The sequence below is a fragment of the Cherax quadricarinatus genome, chromosome 31 (genome assembly GCF_038502225.1).
Source record: "Cherax quadricarinatus isolate ZL_2023a chromosome 31, ASM3850222v1, whole genome shotgun sequence".
Taxonomy (NCBI): domain Eukaryota; kingdom Metazoa; phylum Arthropoda; class Malacostraca; order Decapoda; family Parastacidae; genus Cherax; species Cherax quadricarinatus.
Window position 1 is genome coordinate 35,652,950 of NC_091322.1, and position 19,341 is coordinate 35,672,290.

Here is a 19,341-nt window from a genome sequence, read left to right on the forward strand (position 1 = left end):
TGAACGCTTGACACGTATAACAATAACCTTGGTTGCACATAACACTACATTTTAAATATTTACACTACCTCTTTCTTATCATTTTTCCCCCTCAACTTAGTCGACCTTTATTCTAACAGTTGCTTATATGTATCTCTCAAACCCTCTTCTGTAAGCCAGTCACTTTTTGGTCTCTACCTTCTGGTGTACTCAATGAGCAACATATGCCTTTCCCAAAATCAACCCTGATTTAACCTCATTCCTCAGGTGTTGTATGATCCCTAAGGATTTAAAGCTTCCTCGTGAAAATAATAATTTACCTTATGGCATCATTTTCCATATATGACTTCTTCCTTTAACACCACTATATGATATATACGTCGTGCCGAATAGGTAAAACTGGTCAATTAGCAAGAATTTAAATTACGTCCTTTCTAAAATTTCCTGTTGTGTGTTTCAAGACATTTCATTTATGTTAGTGTAAAAATTAATAATTTTGTACCAAATGAACCTTAGAAAACTTACCTAACCTTATAACAAGCGCAGTTTAATTTAGCCTAATCCAACTAAATATATTTTAGATAGGTTTACAATAATTTAATAATAAACAATGAAATTTTTTTTTCGTTAGGTTCAGAATTATTTTTACGAAATTATTGCCTACACAAATTTTCGCTTGCCTTATTCGGCAAGAAGAGCGTTGCCATTTAAGCCAAAATAGAAAGTTTTACCTATTCGGCACGACATTATAAGATTTCCACCCCCCGTGGCTTGTCTTGGTAGACAGCAACCGCCTGGCAAGCGAGTAAAACGGAAACCTGTACTTGTTTGACATGATAGTAGGATTGCTGGTGTCTTTTTTCTGTCTCAAACATGCAAAATTTCAGATACGTCTTGTTACTTCTACTTACGCTTAGGTCACATTACACATACATGTACAGGTATATATATACAAACCCCTCTGGGTTTTCTTCTATTTTCTTCCTAGTTCTTTTTCTTGTTGACTTCTGCTTATCTCCATGAGAAAGTGGAACAAAATTCTTCCTCCGTAAAACCATGCGTGTCGTAAGAGGAGTCTAAAATGCCGGGAGCAAGGGGCTAGTAACCCCTTCTAAAATTTAGAAAGAAACTTTAGTTTTCTTTAGGTCACCCTGCCTCGGTGGGATATGGCCGGTTTGATACACATACACACGCTATATATATAATGTGCCGAATATGTAAAACTGGTCAATTAGCAAGAACTCATTTAAAATCAAGTCCTTTCTAAAATTTTATTTTATACGTTTAAAGATATATTTTTTTCATTAATGTTGATGTAAAAATTTATAATTTTGCACCAAAAGGAACTTAGAAAACTTACCTAACCTTATTATAACAAGCGCAATTTATTTTAGCCTAACCTAACTAAATATATTTTAGATTTGTTTACAATAATTTAATACTAAACAAACAGTGAAATATTTTTTTTTCGTTAGGTTCAGAATGATTTTGGCGAAATTATTGCATACACAAATTTTTGCTTGTCCTATATGGCAAGATGAGCGTTGCTTTTTAAGCCAAGATCGCAAGTTCTGCCTATTCGGCACGACATATATATATATATATATATATATATATATATATATATATATATATATATATATATATATATATATATATATATATGAGAGGGGGGGTTGCAAGATTCTGTACTAGGCACAAGTACGCTCACACCTTGAGTATGCTCCACTTTCTTGGTTTGCCGCCCCCCTCTCATCTGCGACTGCTTGACAAAGTAGAGAACAGAGCAAGACGTCTCATCTCTCGCCTGGACCCATCCTGGATAGATCTTTCATTTCAGCAGAGCCTTCAACACAGGAGGGATGTGGGTAGCCTTACTGTTATGTACAAGGCCAATATTGTTAAAGTACCACACTCGGATCCACTTCGAGGACAGCGTGAAACAAGCTTTTATGCCACAAGACGGGCAGAAAGCAGCAACTTCACTCTGGCTGCACCCTTCTCCAGAACATCACTCCATCTGAGATCATATATACCCAGGATGACTGAGTATGGAACACATTCGTACAGCATAATGATGTCAACGAGATGAAGTCAGCTGATCAAATGAAAATGCTGGCTCATAGATGGCTCCAACTTCATCCTGTTCCCTACTTGTATGTCTCATAACAAAAATGCTTTCAAATGAGCTGATGTAGGTAATAGCTCTTAGCTTGCCAATAAAGTTAGGAATCCTTAACCTGTAAATAGCTTGTCAATAAAGCTAGGGATCCTTAACCTTGTCAAACCCTGTGTAAAAAAAAAAAAGAAAAAAAAAAAAGTGCCTCTCAATTACATTCTTGCTTCTACTAGTGGGCCCCGCCTCTTCTGTCATCCTCAAGATTTTTCTACGCCTCACCTATGCCAAGATAGGTCTTATGCTTCAGCTTCACACTGTTCTAAACTATGGTGCTGGACACTCCTCTGGGCTGAGGGACTGACCACCTTGAAACTACTACTTTCGCTGCCTCCTCTGTATTCGACTGAAGAGGCCTACTGTGTAGGCAAACAGTTTCGGAATAAAGAACCTAAATGTTGCACATGTGTCTTATCTTTTATCTACATTTGTCATTCTGCAATATGGAGACCAAAACTGAACTGCAAAATCTATACAAGGCCGTATCAAAGATAAATAACCGCAGAGTTACTTTTATTCTTCTTGATATAAAGGCAAGAATTCAATTAGTTTTATTCACTGTTGTTTTTGCTATAAATTTCCTCTATCCTGAACGCCTAAATCCTTTCGGCATTCAGTTTGATTAAGATTTATATTTTTTTTATAAATGCCAAAGTAATTTTTATTCCCTAGGATTAGAATCTTACATTTGTCCGCAATTAAGTGCAGATGCCACTTCGATCACAACATAAACCATCCTATAGTTTTCTAGGGTCTTTAGAAATTATTTAACTGCCTAATTTAGTGTCATCGGCAAACTTGGCTTTACCTGAGGGAATAAGACATATGCACAATCAAGACATTTACCGAGAAAGACAATTCGCCATTTGCGGCAAAGCCACGAGTGGCGAAAAGTCTCTTGATATAAATGTCTTGATTATTTATGTTCAGTTAGGTAAGGCCAAGAAAGCTCTACACTTTTCTAATATTAAAAATTCGCACCACGCGATAAATTACGATGGTGGTAGCCTCATCCAAAAGATAGAAGACCCATACAAACGGAAATCAGTTGAAGTGACACTTAAGTCATATTAAACTTTAACATCTCAAAATGAAATTTGAAACCAGAAGTGATAACCAAATATGCATTAGAAAAATACATCCCAGCAAAGAGTTGAATCAGGTATCCAAACAATAGCCCAGACACCTTAAACAAGGACTGCTATCTGGAGGCTGAAGCACGGTTTACCTTATGCAACGTTCCTTTGTTTTCCTGTTACATGTTTTATTAGTGTTCCCATGTTAACAGCATTTTTCTCCAAGTCCCTTTAGCCTGACTGCAAGAATATCTCGTTCTTCTATAAGCGAACGGTGGCTCGAGCCTCCACATCTTGTGCTAAATAACCTACAGGGGATTCGGAGGGGAGGGGTTATCCTGTCAAATATAACAATAAGATTCACATTATTTCAGAAACTCCCACACTAATATAAGAGGCCATCTATACACCTTGAAGTCCCTAAAAGGCTAGCCAACTATGAGATGTCTTCGCTCTCTATTTCTATAGTATAAATACTCAGTCTCTCCTTATTCATTTGTATTTGCTGAAGAGAACCTCAGATGGAGGTACACATATACAGGCTACCACTCTTCGGCGTTTTTGTATCATGTGTTTTCTCTTTCATCGTACTTTATCTAAAGCATACCGTTGAACGTAACGCCCCACATATCCCAATCAACCATAATAAAAACTTAATCGTAAAGAAGGGCATAAAAGAACCCACCCCTCTCTCCATCTGGAGTGATGCAGCCGTTGTTCAAGCCAACATCAAGGAAGTTGAAATTTTGTCTGTCACTTATTTCCACTGCATTCCTCAGCTCTGTGTCTACATCCTTGTTCTTGGGGTCTCCGTCGGGAAACACAACTGTCGGGAGCGAAACAACAGTTTAATATCCTACTAGTAAATGATCACAGCATGATATGTTCATACAAAAGGTGATACAAGACGAAAAGTGTAGTAATAAAATATACGGATGATAGCCTTCAGTTAAATTACTGAAATCATGTTATTTCATTTGTAATTTTTACCTATTTAAGAAAGAAATTCTGAATTCTTCCTCTTCCCTCAAAAACCAGTCGTTTGTTGATCATAAAAATATTAACGTTGACATCAATCTCTGAATTACATATCGGTCTAATTAAGAGTACAAATCTTTAATTTTTGAAATATGAAGAAATTTATAAAAAGAATTTTTCAGTACCTCCCTGAAGAATATTAAAAACTGTCACTCCAACATTGATATTTACAATTTCCATAATCTGTCTCCTAGGCAGAAAATTATCATCACAGTAAAGAAACATGTCTGAAGATTTGATTTGGAAGTTATAGTGCTTATGAAAAATTATGATTATAATTATTATTATAACTACTACTGAATGTTGTAACACTTCTGTATTTAAACCATACCCCCGGCCGGGATTGAACCCGCGGTCATAGAGTCTCAAAACTCCAGCCCGTCGCGCTAACCACTAGACCAGCTAGCCACAATAAGATTCATCCAACTAGGTATATTTCTACACCATAGGAAGGTTAGCACAGGCACCTCTGTGACCACAAATGCAAGTTTTTACAGAGGTGCCTGTGCTAACCTTCCTATGGTGTAGAAATATACCTAGTTGGATAAATCTTATTGTGGCTAGCTGGTCTAGTGGTTAGCGCGACGGGCTGGAGTTTTGAGACTATGACCGCGGGTTCAATCCCGGCCGGGGGTATGGTTTATTTGCAATCGTGTCATTACGATTACTTCTGTATTTATTTTTTTTTATCTTTTTAGTGCCTTTAGTATTTAAAAATTTTTGTATAAACAAGTATTTGTACACTTTTGCCTAAGAAAAATTTCAGAATTAAAGCTATACATTTTTTTAAAAATAAAAGTTACTATCGGCTAAATCCACATTCTCTTACGTACTTTGTGCAGTGACTGCAGCGAGGAAAAGCAACCCGACTCCAAGACACTTCATTTTCCCTGAAAAAATAATATTAATATCTCCATAAAGTTTAGGTATGTAGATAATGGTTCAGAGAACCGACAAAGTGATAAATTAGACATGTGCAACACTTGGGTATCTATTATGGATAAGTTTCGTCACACAGTGGTTTCATCAGTTTAATACAAAGAAGAATGGTGAAGATCAGGTTTTTGAAAGTAATCAGTCCATCAGTCTTTATAAGTATACAGTATATGCCCGAAGGAGCTTATGTACTGCAGACAGGTAAGGGGAAGCAGTCGTAGGCGGTGTCACCGTGGAAGTAGGTCATGACTATAGATTAGACAAGCATAGAATTTCCTGTTTAAAGACCCCAAGATGTTGCTGTGTCTGACAGGAATGTAGATAAACGGTTCAGAGAACCGATAAGTTGATAAATTATACATAAGTGCAGCATTTGAACATCTTAAGGCAATTCTACGCTTGCTTAATCTGCAGATATGACTTAATTCCACCTGTGGATGTGTCCACAAACAGTGTCCAGAATATCTTGCTGTCAATTTTGTCAAGGTTGGGAACCAAAGCAATCATAGTACTAAGGGGAGAGAGCACAACTTTGTAGTACCCACAGTCAGTGGCCAGGCTTCAAACACCTTTTATTGTACAGCAATAAAGGAATGGAACAGACTGCCTGCACATGTCAAAGCTAGTCATAGCATGAACCAGTTCAAGAAGACTGCCAAAAGGTGTCTGATGAATGTAGCTACAGAAAGGGAGGGGAATGATTTTCTATTTTTTAGCTAACATACGTGTAAATTTTACCTTATTCCTAGTAATGACCCTCGTGTAGTAGATAGTCTTTTTAGTATGATAATAAGATGTTATCTTCATTATAGAATAATAAGAAAATATTATAACCTTTATATTATAATAAGGTAAAAGGACCCCAATGGAAATAAGTCACTCTGACTTTTGGGTTATCCCAGGTTCTCTACACATATGGTGCTATGTATGATAATTCTATGTAACTATTTGTGTTTACCTGAATAAACTTACTTATTCCATGGTGACACCGCCTACGATTGCTTCCCCTCACCTGTCTTGAGTATATAAGCCCTTTCTTCGAGCATATGCTGTATTCTTCTCTAGAATGATGGACTGATTACATCGACTACGGGTTGGGGGACTGATTACCTCAAACTCCTTCTGGCCTTCACCATTCTTTGTACTGGACTGATGAAGCCAGTGTGGGACGAAACGTTTCCACAATAAAAATACCCGAGTGTTGCACGTGTGTAATTTATCAAAGTTTAGGTGAAAAATACATAAATTTTATCAAATACCTATAAGATTTGATAGTTTGTCGAATAAGGTTAAACAAAAAATCATTCGATAAAATTGAATTTGCTGAAACATTTTGTACCTGGATCATTGAATATTTAATCAAACTACACCTTAATTAAATTATATATCACTCAACACTAGAATAACTATTCATATCTGTAAGATTCCAACTATTCCTGTTTACATCTGGATCATGTAACTCATGAAAGTTATAGGTTGGGAACAGGGATACTGAAAGATCCACCCACTCATTTTCGTAGTCCATGCATAGCAAGCTCAAAATATCCATCAGGATAAACACGAGACATTACAAAACACTTGTATACACTGACATGTCATCTCTTAATTTGACCGTTTTCTAACACTAGGTTATTTTTTAATCCGTGCGAGTTATTGTATGGTTGCTACAAAGTACCTGGAGCCTCCAGTGATTTGTTCCTATGTAGTCAGTCTTTGCAATCTAGGATTACCCTTTACTTAAATCTTTAATGTTTTACTTTGCATACATTCTCCACCTTCACCGTGTTAGTCTTTTGAGATGCTGACACATACTTTCGCTTACCACTTCTGTCTGATAATTCCTCCTCCTCTATGTAAGAACATAAGAGAGGAGAAAGCCCTGCAGCCGGCCTACCGTCTCACCAACACCCACTCATGTACTTGTCCTCACCAGGTATACTCAATTCAATGACGATTCTCCAGGTATACTCGATTCAATGACGCTACTCTGATGTTAGTTCCAGACATACACAAATCTATTACAAAACCAATGCTGTCCTATATCCTTTCTAAACCTTATTTTTTTCCAACTTTAATCCATTGCTGCGAGTCATTTTTTAATCCTTCCAATGGATTCAATTAGGGCCCGGGTTGTACATAGTTTTTCCGGGATGCAGGTATATTTGACAGTTCCTTTTTGAAGTCGAGAGAACGGTTCTTTGCAATATATAGCATCGATGTATGGTTCAGTTTTGTAGAAGGATATATCCTACCAACCCCTTCCATTTTCGTAGGAGGGACATTCTTCCTCTTCCTCGAATAGTTGTGTATCTTCAATAGGTTGGTAGGCTTGAGGCGAAGGTTATGATTCAGGAGCACTGGTGTAATTTGTTGGTGGCTTATCGGGGTTGAGATTGGTAGGAGTCTTGTCCGTATTAGATGATTATTATTATAATCATGGGGGAGCACTAAACCAGTAGGAATTACAGTGTGTGGGGGAGGGGATGAAAGTTATTCAGAATCATTCGAAGAACTGGAGAACAGATCTAATTCCTTAGATCAAGAGCCCCTCACCAACATCAAGGAACCTCCCTTGAAGAGTGTCCGTAGTTGGAGATGGTTCAGGAACGGTGCTATGGCACCTCCGGTCTGCAGGTGCAGTGAAGGTTATAACTTTGGGAATAATCTTTATGTGGGCTGAAGGTGTAGAATCAGAGAAGGTTAAACTTGGCATACTGTTGAGGCGGAAGAGTTCATTGATAGTTGCGTTAAACGATCCAGGTTGTGCTGCATTTGCAAGATGTGCATACATTATGCAATAGATGGTAGTGGATAGAGTTGCTGGTGGAGAACGTAAAGAATCTTTGTGGTGTCGGCTTGAAGCTTAGTGATGGTAGCATACGTTGGAGATTTAGTAGAGGTCATCTTGAGTTCATTATTTCTTTCCTCATGGGGCATTTTCAGGAAAGGTGGTGGTGCAAGTCTTGAAGTCATGCCCTTCACAGCCACAGTTCGAACAGAATTTCTTGTCCTTGATTGGACAGTCTTGATAGATGCAAGTATGAGTAGCAGGTCCAACAGGGTGTGCTGTTTCTATCACTCAGGTTCAATGTGACTTGGGTTTATGTAGTAATAAATGATTGCCGGTTCGTCAGCAAGAGCTTGGGCAGCCATATTAACGTCGATAAAAATTATCTTGAGCACTGAAGAGGCAGCAGGAATTTTTGTGGAGTCAACAGTGGCCCAAGAATTTTGGTCCTCTAATGCCTTGAGTTCGTCGATAGATTGGGTTATGAGTTTGTCCAATCATTTAATGAAGACATTTCTTTGCCCTCAGAGCTGGAGAAGACCGAACTTGGAAACCACATTCATTGAGAGTAGTTGCAGCAATAGTAACGAGTTTCTCCAGCTTCAAAATAGTCATTACAGACAATGAAAGCTTCTCTGAGCGAGTGAATCTCGCTAAGTTTGACCTGCAAGCTATTCTTCACAGCAGCGGCTAGGGCTAGTTTGTTGGATTCACTAATTGTTCCACTACTGGGTTATACGATGTGAATACAACGTGGAAGAGCAGAGATAGCGATTACCAAAGGTAAAAGTTTCCCTCCTCAACTGGTATCGTAGAAACTGCAAAGGAGCTGGGATGTGACTGTTTGTAATCTCTGATGTGTACCCTATGAATCCTGTGATCCAAGCGAGATGACTGATCACGAACGAACGAAGGACTCGAGTAAGAACCCACTGAGGGCGAGGGGATCGGGAGAAGTGGGGACAGAACGAAGAATAGCCGGTGAGAGGAATGTCTTGAGTAGAAGAGAGGAGTCGGGACTAAACCCAACCGTAAGCCTAGGAAGCAGATGGCAAGGGGGATGTAGACACACGAGAACACAACAGAGGCTGGCTGCATCTTGCATGGTGGGCGAAAACTCAATCTTTCTGGTGAATGGTGTCTGGAAGTCGGCAGGAAGGCAAGATGACGACGAAGGGTAGCTGCTACATGATGACTGGTCGGTGGGGAATCAATTTACTTGGAGTTGTGGCGATATTTAATAATTTCCAATTTGTCAGTGTTGGATCCATTTTTTTTATGGTCTTTAAGCGTGAGACAGGAACAAGGTTGAGTTTTGTTTTCTTATGTATAGCACCCCGGTTTTCGTCAAGAGCTTGTGTGATTCCTTGAAGGAACAGTGGTAAAGTACAGACATAAGTGGCACTTATAAATTTAACTATTATTCTCAAGTTGGTGGCGCAGGTTGGGTAAGAGCATTTCTTGAGCATGAGAAGGTAATGCCAGGCCAGTGGATGAAAGAAGATCGGTCATCAAACGGAACTGTATCCAATCTTGACTCAAGAGATGGCGTGGTGGGCGAAGGTTTAGCCCTCTTGGAAGGAGGTTGTGGCGTGCTAGGCGAGATCTCGGGTTGGTCCGCGGTAGGTGACGCTGGAAAAGCTGATTGACTGGATCCATGGATGAGTGGAGGCAATGAAGGCTTCTCATTGGCTGGAGGTGGAGTGGCGTCACTTGTAGCTGGTGGAGGTGGCGGTGGAGTTGCTTGGGAAGGGTATGCTGGTGTTGCAACATTGACCAAATCTCTCGTGAACTTGATGTGGGCCGATGGTGGAGAGGACGGGAAGACAAACTTGGGCACGTCATTCATTTCAAATAGCTCACTTATAAGTAAGTAGTTTTTCAACTTCGACAGTGGTCGCAAACTACAACAAAGCTTCTTTCAGTGACAATCGTGTTGATCTTGACATGACCATTACTAACGGCAGCGAGTCATTCGCTCTTGGGAGAATTCATCTTGAAAGAAGGATAAAGATGAAAGGTAGAGTTCCCTTCCCCAAGGGGGATTGCAGGGAGACTAGGAAGAGCAGGAGGCAGAGCGTTTGTGACTTTACAAGACAGTCTACAGAGCGAAGGACTGATCAACCCGACTGAGATGGCTATGTGGACCTGAATGTAGCATTAGCCTGACTGATAACGTAGACAACAGGAAAGTTTGCCCAGATGACTGGCAGTAAAAAAATCTAAAACAGATTACCACAATTACAGGTTCGTGTATCTCTCGAGCACAATCCACGGAATTCCCCCCACCACGTCAGTTACCCAACTTGGGAGATGGAGACAAAACACAAGAATAATTAAGTTGCTCTGTAAAGGAAAAATAAAGTTGACCGTAAAATACCCGGAACTTTGAACGGCGTAAGTGTTGAGAACTTGGTCTTCCCCGACAACTCAGCAGCTCAACTTTTTACTTAAAACTATTTTATCAGCTGTAAAAACTAGCATCGAATATATCTGTACGAAAATATGCTGTACTTTGCTCTAACAGGCGTAGACCGAGATGTAGTTTTAAAAGTTATTCAAAATTATGCAGTTTTAAGTTATTTGAAAATTATTTACAGTTCATTATACTTAGCCCATAATTATGATCAAATGCTGGAAAGTACAACTAAAGCAATAATTTTTGTCTATAAAATCCTGAAAAAGTTATGTAGTTGAGTTTAGTTTCGGTCGATCAAGGCTCTTTGACATTGATCAAGGTCCCGGGACAAACGTTTTACAATAAATGCCCTAGTGCTTGTTCACGTGTCATTCTAAACTAACTTGTCTATATCTATTATCAAGGTTTATATACAGGCTAACACTGCAACACTATGGACACAACATACAGAGGATACCTGTCCCTTCTGGTAAAAGCCAATAGCTTTCGTAACCAACATCCTGGAAAATTGCCTTGTTGAGGTGGTATAATGATGAACGTCCCAGGACCGAAATGCTTTCTAATAAAATGTCCTTGTGTTTTCTCCACTATAGGAACAACACTAGCAAGCTAAATCCCAAACTCAAACAACCAACCAAAAAAACTACCTCACTGGCAACTACTCAAATACTGTTTTTACTGACCAACAAACCCTACTGAAATTTCGCTCATCAAAACACTAAAAAACAAGTCAGGAGATCTAAATAGCTTACTACCAATTATGTATGAAAAAAGCTTCCCATTTGCTGTCATCCATTATAGCAACACTAACAAGTCCATTGAAACATCAACCTTCCCATCCCTACTCAAGACAGCAAGGGTTACACCAATCCACAAAGGAGGTGATGCTACTGATTTAAATAACTATAGATCTATATCAAACCTACCCCTTCTATCTAAAATCTTCGAAAAAATAATACACAAGCAAGTTTACTCTTACCTTGTATCCCACAACATACTTAACCCCCGTCAGTTTGGATTTAAGCCAAGCAAAAGCACAAATGATGCAATTATACACATGCTCGAGCTCTTATATACGGCACTGGAAAATAAGGAGATTCCACTGGGCCTCTTCATAGACCTACGGAAAGCATTTTATACAGTTGACCACGATCACTTGCACCTAAAACTTGAACATTACGGGGTCAGAGGACTCGCTTGATTACCTAAAATCATATCTTGGAAATAGACATCAGTGGTCAGTGGTCAGTCGTCACGAGGTCACAGACCCTGAGCTGCTTTGGGGACTAGCGTGGACGGTTACAAAGCATGGCTTGCTTCTGCAGTGTTTTAAAAACTGAGGTTGGAGAGTTGAAGGAGGAGGTCTTGCTTCTCCAGGAGGAGATTAGTAGGCTGAAGGTCCACCTCAATGGGTCTGGGAGAGAGTGTGAGGTGGCTGGAGTTGTGGAGAATGAGACTTCTAGCAGTGAGGTGCAGTCTGTCTCTCGCTGTGATGAGGCTGTAGTTGGGGAGGTAGCAACGGCTACCAGCAGTGAGGTGCAGCCCAGCACCTGCTACAAGTGGCGAGTTGTTCACAGTAATGGGAGGTGCATCAGAGTAAGGAAAGTTAAGAGTGAAGATCTGAAGGTAGGAAATCGCTTCTCTGTTCTCCAGGATGAATGTACTTCAGTGGCCAGTGAAGGTAAGGGTACTACTGCCCCTGCTAATGAAGGTAAGCGCATTCTTGTGGTTGGTGACTCTCAGGTAAGATATATTGACCGTGCTTTTTGTAATAGGAATAAGAAGATGAGAGAGAGTGTGCTTCCCTGGAGCTGGTGTTGGGGACATTGTCAACAGGCTGGATAATATCATGTCAGGTAATGGGAACAAGCCCATTATCTGTCTCAGTGCTGGTGGAAATGATATTGGGAAGGGTAGGAGAGAAGAGCTGCTAGATAAATACAGGTCAGCTATAGATTTCATTAAGTCTAAGGGAGGGATCCCAATCATATGTAGCATCTTGCCTAGAAGGGGAGTAGGAAATGAATGGTTGTCTAGGGCAATTGGTGTAAATTGCTGGCTAGACAGATACTGCAAGGAACTTGCAATCCCATTCATTGACAACTGGAACAACTTTTATGGCAAACATGATATGTATGCAAGGGATGGGGTACATCTCTCTGGGGCAGGGGTGGTAGCACTTGCAGACTCGATTGAGAAGGCCATTGGTGAAATGCCTATGATTTTAAACTGATGGAAGATAGAGGTATGGGTGTGTGTGGGAAACAAGCAGGTTGCAACACTAGGGTTGGAAACAGTAAATGTATAAAAGGCATTCAGCATGAAGTTATAAATAAAGACAATAGAACAGGTCAGCAAACAAAGGGGGACAGCAGAGGGCAGCAAGGGACTAGCTCCCTTAAGGTTTACTATACTAATAGCAGGAGTGTTAGAAATAAGATAGATGAGCTAAGATTAATTGCAAGTGCAGGAAACATAGATATTATTGCTATAACAGAGACCTGGCTCAATCTGAAAGATAGAGAGATGCCTTCTGAATGTCACATACAAGGCTATAAATTATTCCACACTGACAGGGTCAACAGGAAAGGTGGTGGAGTAGCGATGTATGTCAGAGACAACTTAAATTGTTGTGTTAGACAAGATATTAAATTAGAAGCGTCAGCCACTGAATCTGTTTGGTTACAGCTTCTCGAGGGCCGAGAAAAACTAATTTTGGGTGTGATTTACAGGGCCCCAAATCTTGATAGGGAGTGCAGTAAACTTCTATGGGACGAAATTCGTAAGGCATCTACATACGAAAATGTTGTGCTAATGGGAGATTTCAACTATAGACAGATTGACTGGAGCAATTTGACAGGAAATTTAGAGTCGGGTGACTTTCTTGACACGATCCAGGATTGTTTTTTAAAACAGTTTGTGACAGAGCCAACTAGGGGAAATAACCTCCTTGACTTGGTTCTTGCCAGTAGGGAAACACTAATTAATAATCTTGAGGTTAATGATGAGCTTGGGGAGAGTGATCACAAATCACTCAGTTTTAATATATCATGGAATTCCCCTAATAATGGCAATCAAGTCTCCGTCCCTGACTTTCGCTTGGCTGATTTCATAGGACTGAAAAATTACTTAGGTGGGCTGAACTGGAATGACCTGACTAAGGGTCAGGTAGGTGGTGATGGTTGCCGATATGATGCTTTCCAGGGCATAGTTCTAGCTGCTCAGTCAAATTATGTTCCAAATAGGGAAATCAGATCAAACAAAAATGATCCTAAATGGATGAACAATAGATTAAAATATCTGATTGGTCAAAAGAGAGGCATATATAGGCAAATCAAAAGAGGAGAGGGGCAATTAAGAAATAGATATATTCAGTTAAAGAGAGAAATAAAAAAGGGAATTAGAAAAGCAAAAAGAGATTATGAGGTTAAAGTTGCAAAAGAATCGAAGACTAACCCAAAAGGATTCTTTCAGGTATACAGAAGTAAGATCAGGGACAAGATAGGCCCACTCAAAAGTTCCTCGGGTCAGCTCACTGACAGTGATAAGGAAATGTGTAGAATTTTTAACACATACTTCCTCTCAGTTTTTACACAGGAGGATACCAGCGATATTCCAGTAATGATAAATTATGTAGAACAGGACGATAATAAACTGTGCACTATTAGGGTCACAAGTGACATGGTCCTTAGGCAAATAGATAAATTAAAACCTAACAAATCCCCAGGCCCTGATGAACTGTATGCAAGGGTTCTAAAGGAATGTAAAGAGGAGCTTAGCACACCTTTGGCTAATCTTTTCAACATATCACTACAAACTGGCATGGTGCCAGATAAGTGGAAAATGGCAAATGTGATACCTATTTTCAAAACAGGTGACAGGTCCTTAGCTTCGAACTATAGACCAATAAGCCTAACCTCCATAGTGGGAAAATTTATGGAATCAATTGCCGAGGCAGTTCGTAGCCATCTTGAAAAGCATAAATTAATCAACGAATCTCAGCATGGTTTTACAAAGGGGCGTTCCTGCCTTACGAATTTATTAACTTTTTTTCACTAAGGTATTTGAGGAGGTAGATCATGGTAATGAATATGATATTGTGTATATGGACTTCAGTAAGGCTTTTGACAGGGTCCCACATCAGAGACTATTGAGGAAAATTAAAGCACATGGAATAGGAGGAGAAATTTTTTCCTGGATAGAGGCATGGTTGACAAATAGGCAGCAGAGAGTTTGTATAAATGGGGAGAAATCAGAGTGGGGAAGCGTCACGAGCGGTGTTCCACAGGGGTCAGTGTTGGGCCCCCTGCTGTTCACAATCTACATAAACGACATAGATGAGGGCATAAAGAGCGACATCGGCAAGTTTGCCGATGACACCAAAATAGGCCGTCGAATTCATTCTGACGAGGACATTCGAGCACTCCAGGAAGATTTGAATAGACTGATGCAGTGGTCGGAGAAGTGGCAGATGCAGTTTAATATAGACAAATGCAAAGTTCTAAATGTTGGACAGGACAATAACCATGCCACATATAAACTAAATAATGTAGATCTTAATATTACGGATTGCGAAAAAGATTTAGGAGTTCTGGTTAGCAGTAATCTGAAACTAAGACAACAGTGCATAAGTGTTCGCAATAAAGCTAATAGAATCCTTGGCTTCATATCAAGAAGCATAAATAATAGGAGTCCTCAGGTTGTTCTTCAACTCTATACATCCTTGGTTAGGCCTCATTTAGATTATGCTGCACAGTTTTGGTCACCGTATTACAGAATGGATATAAATTCTCTGGAAAATGTACAAAGGAGGATGACAAAGATGATCCCATGTATCAGAAACCTTCCCTATAAGGATAGACTAAGGGCCCTGAAACTGCACTCTCTAGAAAGACGTAGAATTAGGGGGGATATGATTGAGGTGTATAAATGGAAGACAGGAATAAATAAAGGGGATGTAAATAGTGTGCTGAAAATATCTAGCCTAGACAGGACTCGCAGCAATGGTTTTAAGTTGGAAAAATTCAGATTCAGGAAGGATATAGGAAAGTACTGGTTTGGTAATAGAGTTGTGGATGAGTGGAACAAACTCCCAAGTACCGTTATAGAGGCCAGAACGTTGTGTAGCTTTAAAAATAGGTTGGATAAATACATGAGTAGATGTGGGTGGGTGTGAGTTAGACCTGATAGCTTGTGCTAACAGGTCGGTTGCCGTGTTCCTCCCTTAAGTCAATGTGACCTGACCTGACTAGGTTGGGTGCATTGGCTTAAGCCGGTAGGAGACTTGGACCTGCCTCGCATGGGCCAGTAGGCCTTCTGCAGTGTTCCTTCGTTCTTATGTTCTTATGTTCTTATGTATACACAAATGGTATTGCCTCCACCACACAACCTGTTGTAGTTGGAGTCCCCCAGGGCAGTGCCCTTGGACCATTACTCATTACATCAACGACCTCCCCAACGCCTCCAAACTACTTTAACGAGTTCTTTTTGCAGATGACACTACCTATATCTTTCACCCAAACCAAACCATACTTAGAAACACTGTAAATGATGAGCTGCTAAAAATATCATCTTTGATGACGACAAACAATATCGACAAAACCTACTTCATACTATTTGGCAACAGAGCTGCAAATATTCAGCTAGACATATCGATAAATGGTTCCTCCATTTCAAGACACTGACGGAAAATTTCCAGTGCTCCACATTGACAGCTGTCTTAAATTTCAAACCCACATACAGCATATTTCCAAAAAAATCTCCAAAACAGTAGACATCCTCTCTAAGATACGGTACTATGTACCCTAAACGGCACTTCTTGCTCTTTACCACTCCTCTACCCTTACCTCACCTATGGTATTTGTGCATGGGGTTCAACCACAGCAGATCACCTTAAACCCTTATACAACAGAAAGCTGCAGTGAGAATGATTACATACTCCTGCGCCAGGCAACACACCCCACCGCTATTTAAGAGCTTGAACCTCCTTAACATACAAAATATCCACTTATATTATTGCGCCTACTACATACACAGAACATTCTCCAATATAAACCCTCCCCTCAAACTCCTTGAGAACTACAACAGAACGCACTTGCATAACACGAGACAAAACACTGATATCCCTCGTGTCCATTTCTCCCTATGCAAAAATGCAATGAATATAAAGGGCCCAAAGATTTGGAACTCATTGCCTAAAAACAAAAGGATCCTTGCCTGCACACCAATTTCAAGGGACTACTTTGATCTCGCCTCACCTCCCAAAGCTAGATACTACCGCCACCTTCAACCCAAAATTTGACAAGTTATATAAATTACTTCAAAACTAAAATTGTTTCAATCTCATTATTATAATGTGATACATTATAATGCTGTAACTACCTATGTTGATATATAAAAAAATCAATGTTCAATTCGAACCAACTATGATATATATACATGTTTAGTATTAAGTCTGTAAATCATTAATTAGGTTTAGTCTGCCCGAAATGCCTCGGTATGACAGTGGCTTTCTTTGCTCTTTTTAAATCAGTATTGAAATTACACATCTTTAACTATGCATGGTAATAGACCCCTTATTACATGTCAGTTACACACTGTAAACTTTGCAAAGTAATAAAAATTGAATTTGAAAAGTATCTTTTTGCAAAGTAATAAAAATTGAATTTGAAAAGTATCTTTCTAAACCAGCTTGTCGGTGTCTATTACCAAGGTTTATACCATGTAATATGGAGAGCTAAACCGAGAAATGGGAAGCAATCAGTTTCAGTTTAAGGAAAAGGTTATTATAAATTCGTTCCATCAAAGTGATTTACTTTCTAATTTCACATTACGGTTTCCTTGTTATATTAGCGCATAAACCTTAAACCCATGTACGTTTATCATCCATAAATTATAGTGGTGGCTGATAGGGGTAAAGTACAGGCACAGACTGAGGACGAGAGTAAAAGGCGGATCTAATAGATTAAGCAGCAATTCAGTTCCAACAAATTCAGAGATTATGCATCAATAATGAAACATTTAGAGAGGAAAAAGCATGTCTGGGACAGTCTATTAAAGTGTGGTATGTTGGGAAATTCTCATCACTGGTGCTGGAAGTCCTCGCCACTCCGGGGAAATACCCAGCAGGGAGACCTTGTGCTAAGCTCTCCCGGGGTTTAGTCTGGGAAAAACGTCCTACCTATAAAATTACTGGAGCAAGTCCAGTGACTGTTTGGCTTTCACTGGTAGCATATCTCTATCACTCATTTTTCTTTGTAAATATTCTTTATTCACACATTTGCACAATTTTCTTTGAACAACTTTAATTTTGCCACCGATTGTGTATTACAGATGATAGCAACCTGTGAAACGTTTTAGGCAAAAATATTTTTACGAAAACCACAAACTTTTTACATAAAAAAATGTAGAATACACACCAATAAATTTCTAACTTAAATATATGATGCAGAAAACATTAAGATTTTAAACCGAAGTATTGATTAAATTTCAGCAATGATATTTATAATTCTCATAATTACTGCGTTACACAAAGTCTACTTACCATTAAAAAGAATTTTCAAAAAATTACCATTATTATATCAGTGAAATTTTATTACATTAAAGTTATTTTGGAGAAAAACTTATATTCATGGAGAAGCCCGTACTATCATACAACGCCTTGAGAATGGAAGCCAATTAAGTTGTGCTCTAAGGAAGAGGGTTGCTCTAATTCCTTAGATAATAAGCCCTTCACCAGATCCAAGGCACCTCTTGAAATACGTCCTCAAACCCGGGAAACAAAGTCCATCTCTTAAAAGTCCTGGCAGCCATGTTTATACCAGGGCAAAACCGGTTCTCCCTCCATTCTAGCATCGTTTTTATCTATGCTTTAATCTATAAAGTTAAATGAGCAAGATCTTCAATTATTATTAAAGAGTGAGAGTGATTTATCAAGTTTATATAATTCACGCCGGAGTAAGTGATCAGTATCCACATAATATAAATTAAGAGGACCAATCCCAGAACACATCATGTACCTCTCTAATTTTTTGGCATACGACCCACAAAATGGATGTGAAGTGTATAATAACGCTATCACCTCAAAGACATACTGAAAAGTCTTTATAAAAGAACCCGGACATGAAGAATATTATTATAGATATTCACACAATACACCGAAGCTACTGCTATCATTTAATAACTTTACCAAAATAATTTGGAAAGTGTGTGTGTGAATTTTTGAATGCGAGTAAGATTTATAATATTATGAGTAACAATAATTGTGCGTAAGACTTGTCTAATGCAGCGCCCCTGTGTTCGTAAAACAAAAAAAGTCCTACCCGAGAACTAGATGAAGAACAACAATATCTTCACTTGTGCTTCCCTGGCTGCTGGAGTCTCACTGAGGTAGAGGAGGTGTTCTGGTCTTCCTTTACCACTTGCCTGTGTTGCCAGATATTCATTTCCTGTATATACCTGTTGGCCTTCGTCTTGTTGCAGGGTACAAACACCAGGCAGTGTACACCATGAGTTCACCCCCTAAACCGGTATTTATGGATTAGTTTTCCTGATGTTAGTGAATAGGTGGTTGGTATATTCATTTCGTGTCCTTTAATTCATATTTTATGGATCAAAGCATTCCTGGTGTTAGTGTACAGCTAATTACAAACCTTAAAATAACAAGTGGGGTTGAGAAGCTTCGAGAAACGAGCTAACTCTGTCTGCTGGGACAGAATCACTTGGCTTATGTAGCTTCTCATTTTATTTTTTTTTTATTTTAAATTGCAGAATATTTCTAGAAGTATAATACATTTCAGAAAATACTCTTGTTCATATCACATTTAAAAAAAAAGATGTGGGATAAATTTAAGAGCTTCAAAATATATTTTACATCTTAAACTATCATGCTATTAAGTGATATAAAGATACATAATTTGTGGTAGAATTA

The 19,341-nt window shown here is 39.1% G+C and overlaps 1 protein-coding gene across 1 annotated transcript in view; it reads right to left on the minus strand.

Annotated features, from left to right (window-relative positions):
* The window catches only part of LOC128698947 (venom protease), a 37,164-nt gene extending 18,330 nt beyond the window's left edge, over window positions 1–18,834 (minus strand). The window contains exons 1-3 of the mRNA XM_070090349.1: window positions 18,734–18,834; window positions 5,103–5,159; window positions 3,917–4,057 (exon numbers count right to left, since the gene is read on the minus strand). Coding sequence (XP_069946450.1) covers window positions 3,917–4,057; window positions 5,103–5,154 — 193 coding nt within the window. The 5' untranslated portion in view covers window positions 5,155–5,159; window positions 18,734–18,834. The remainder of the gene's footprint in view (window positions 1–3,916; window positions 4,058–5,102; window positions 5,160–18,733) is intronic.
* Window positions 18,835–19,341: the final 507 nt, after the last annotated feature.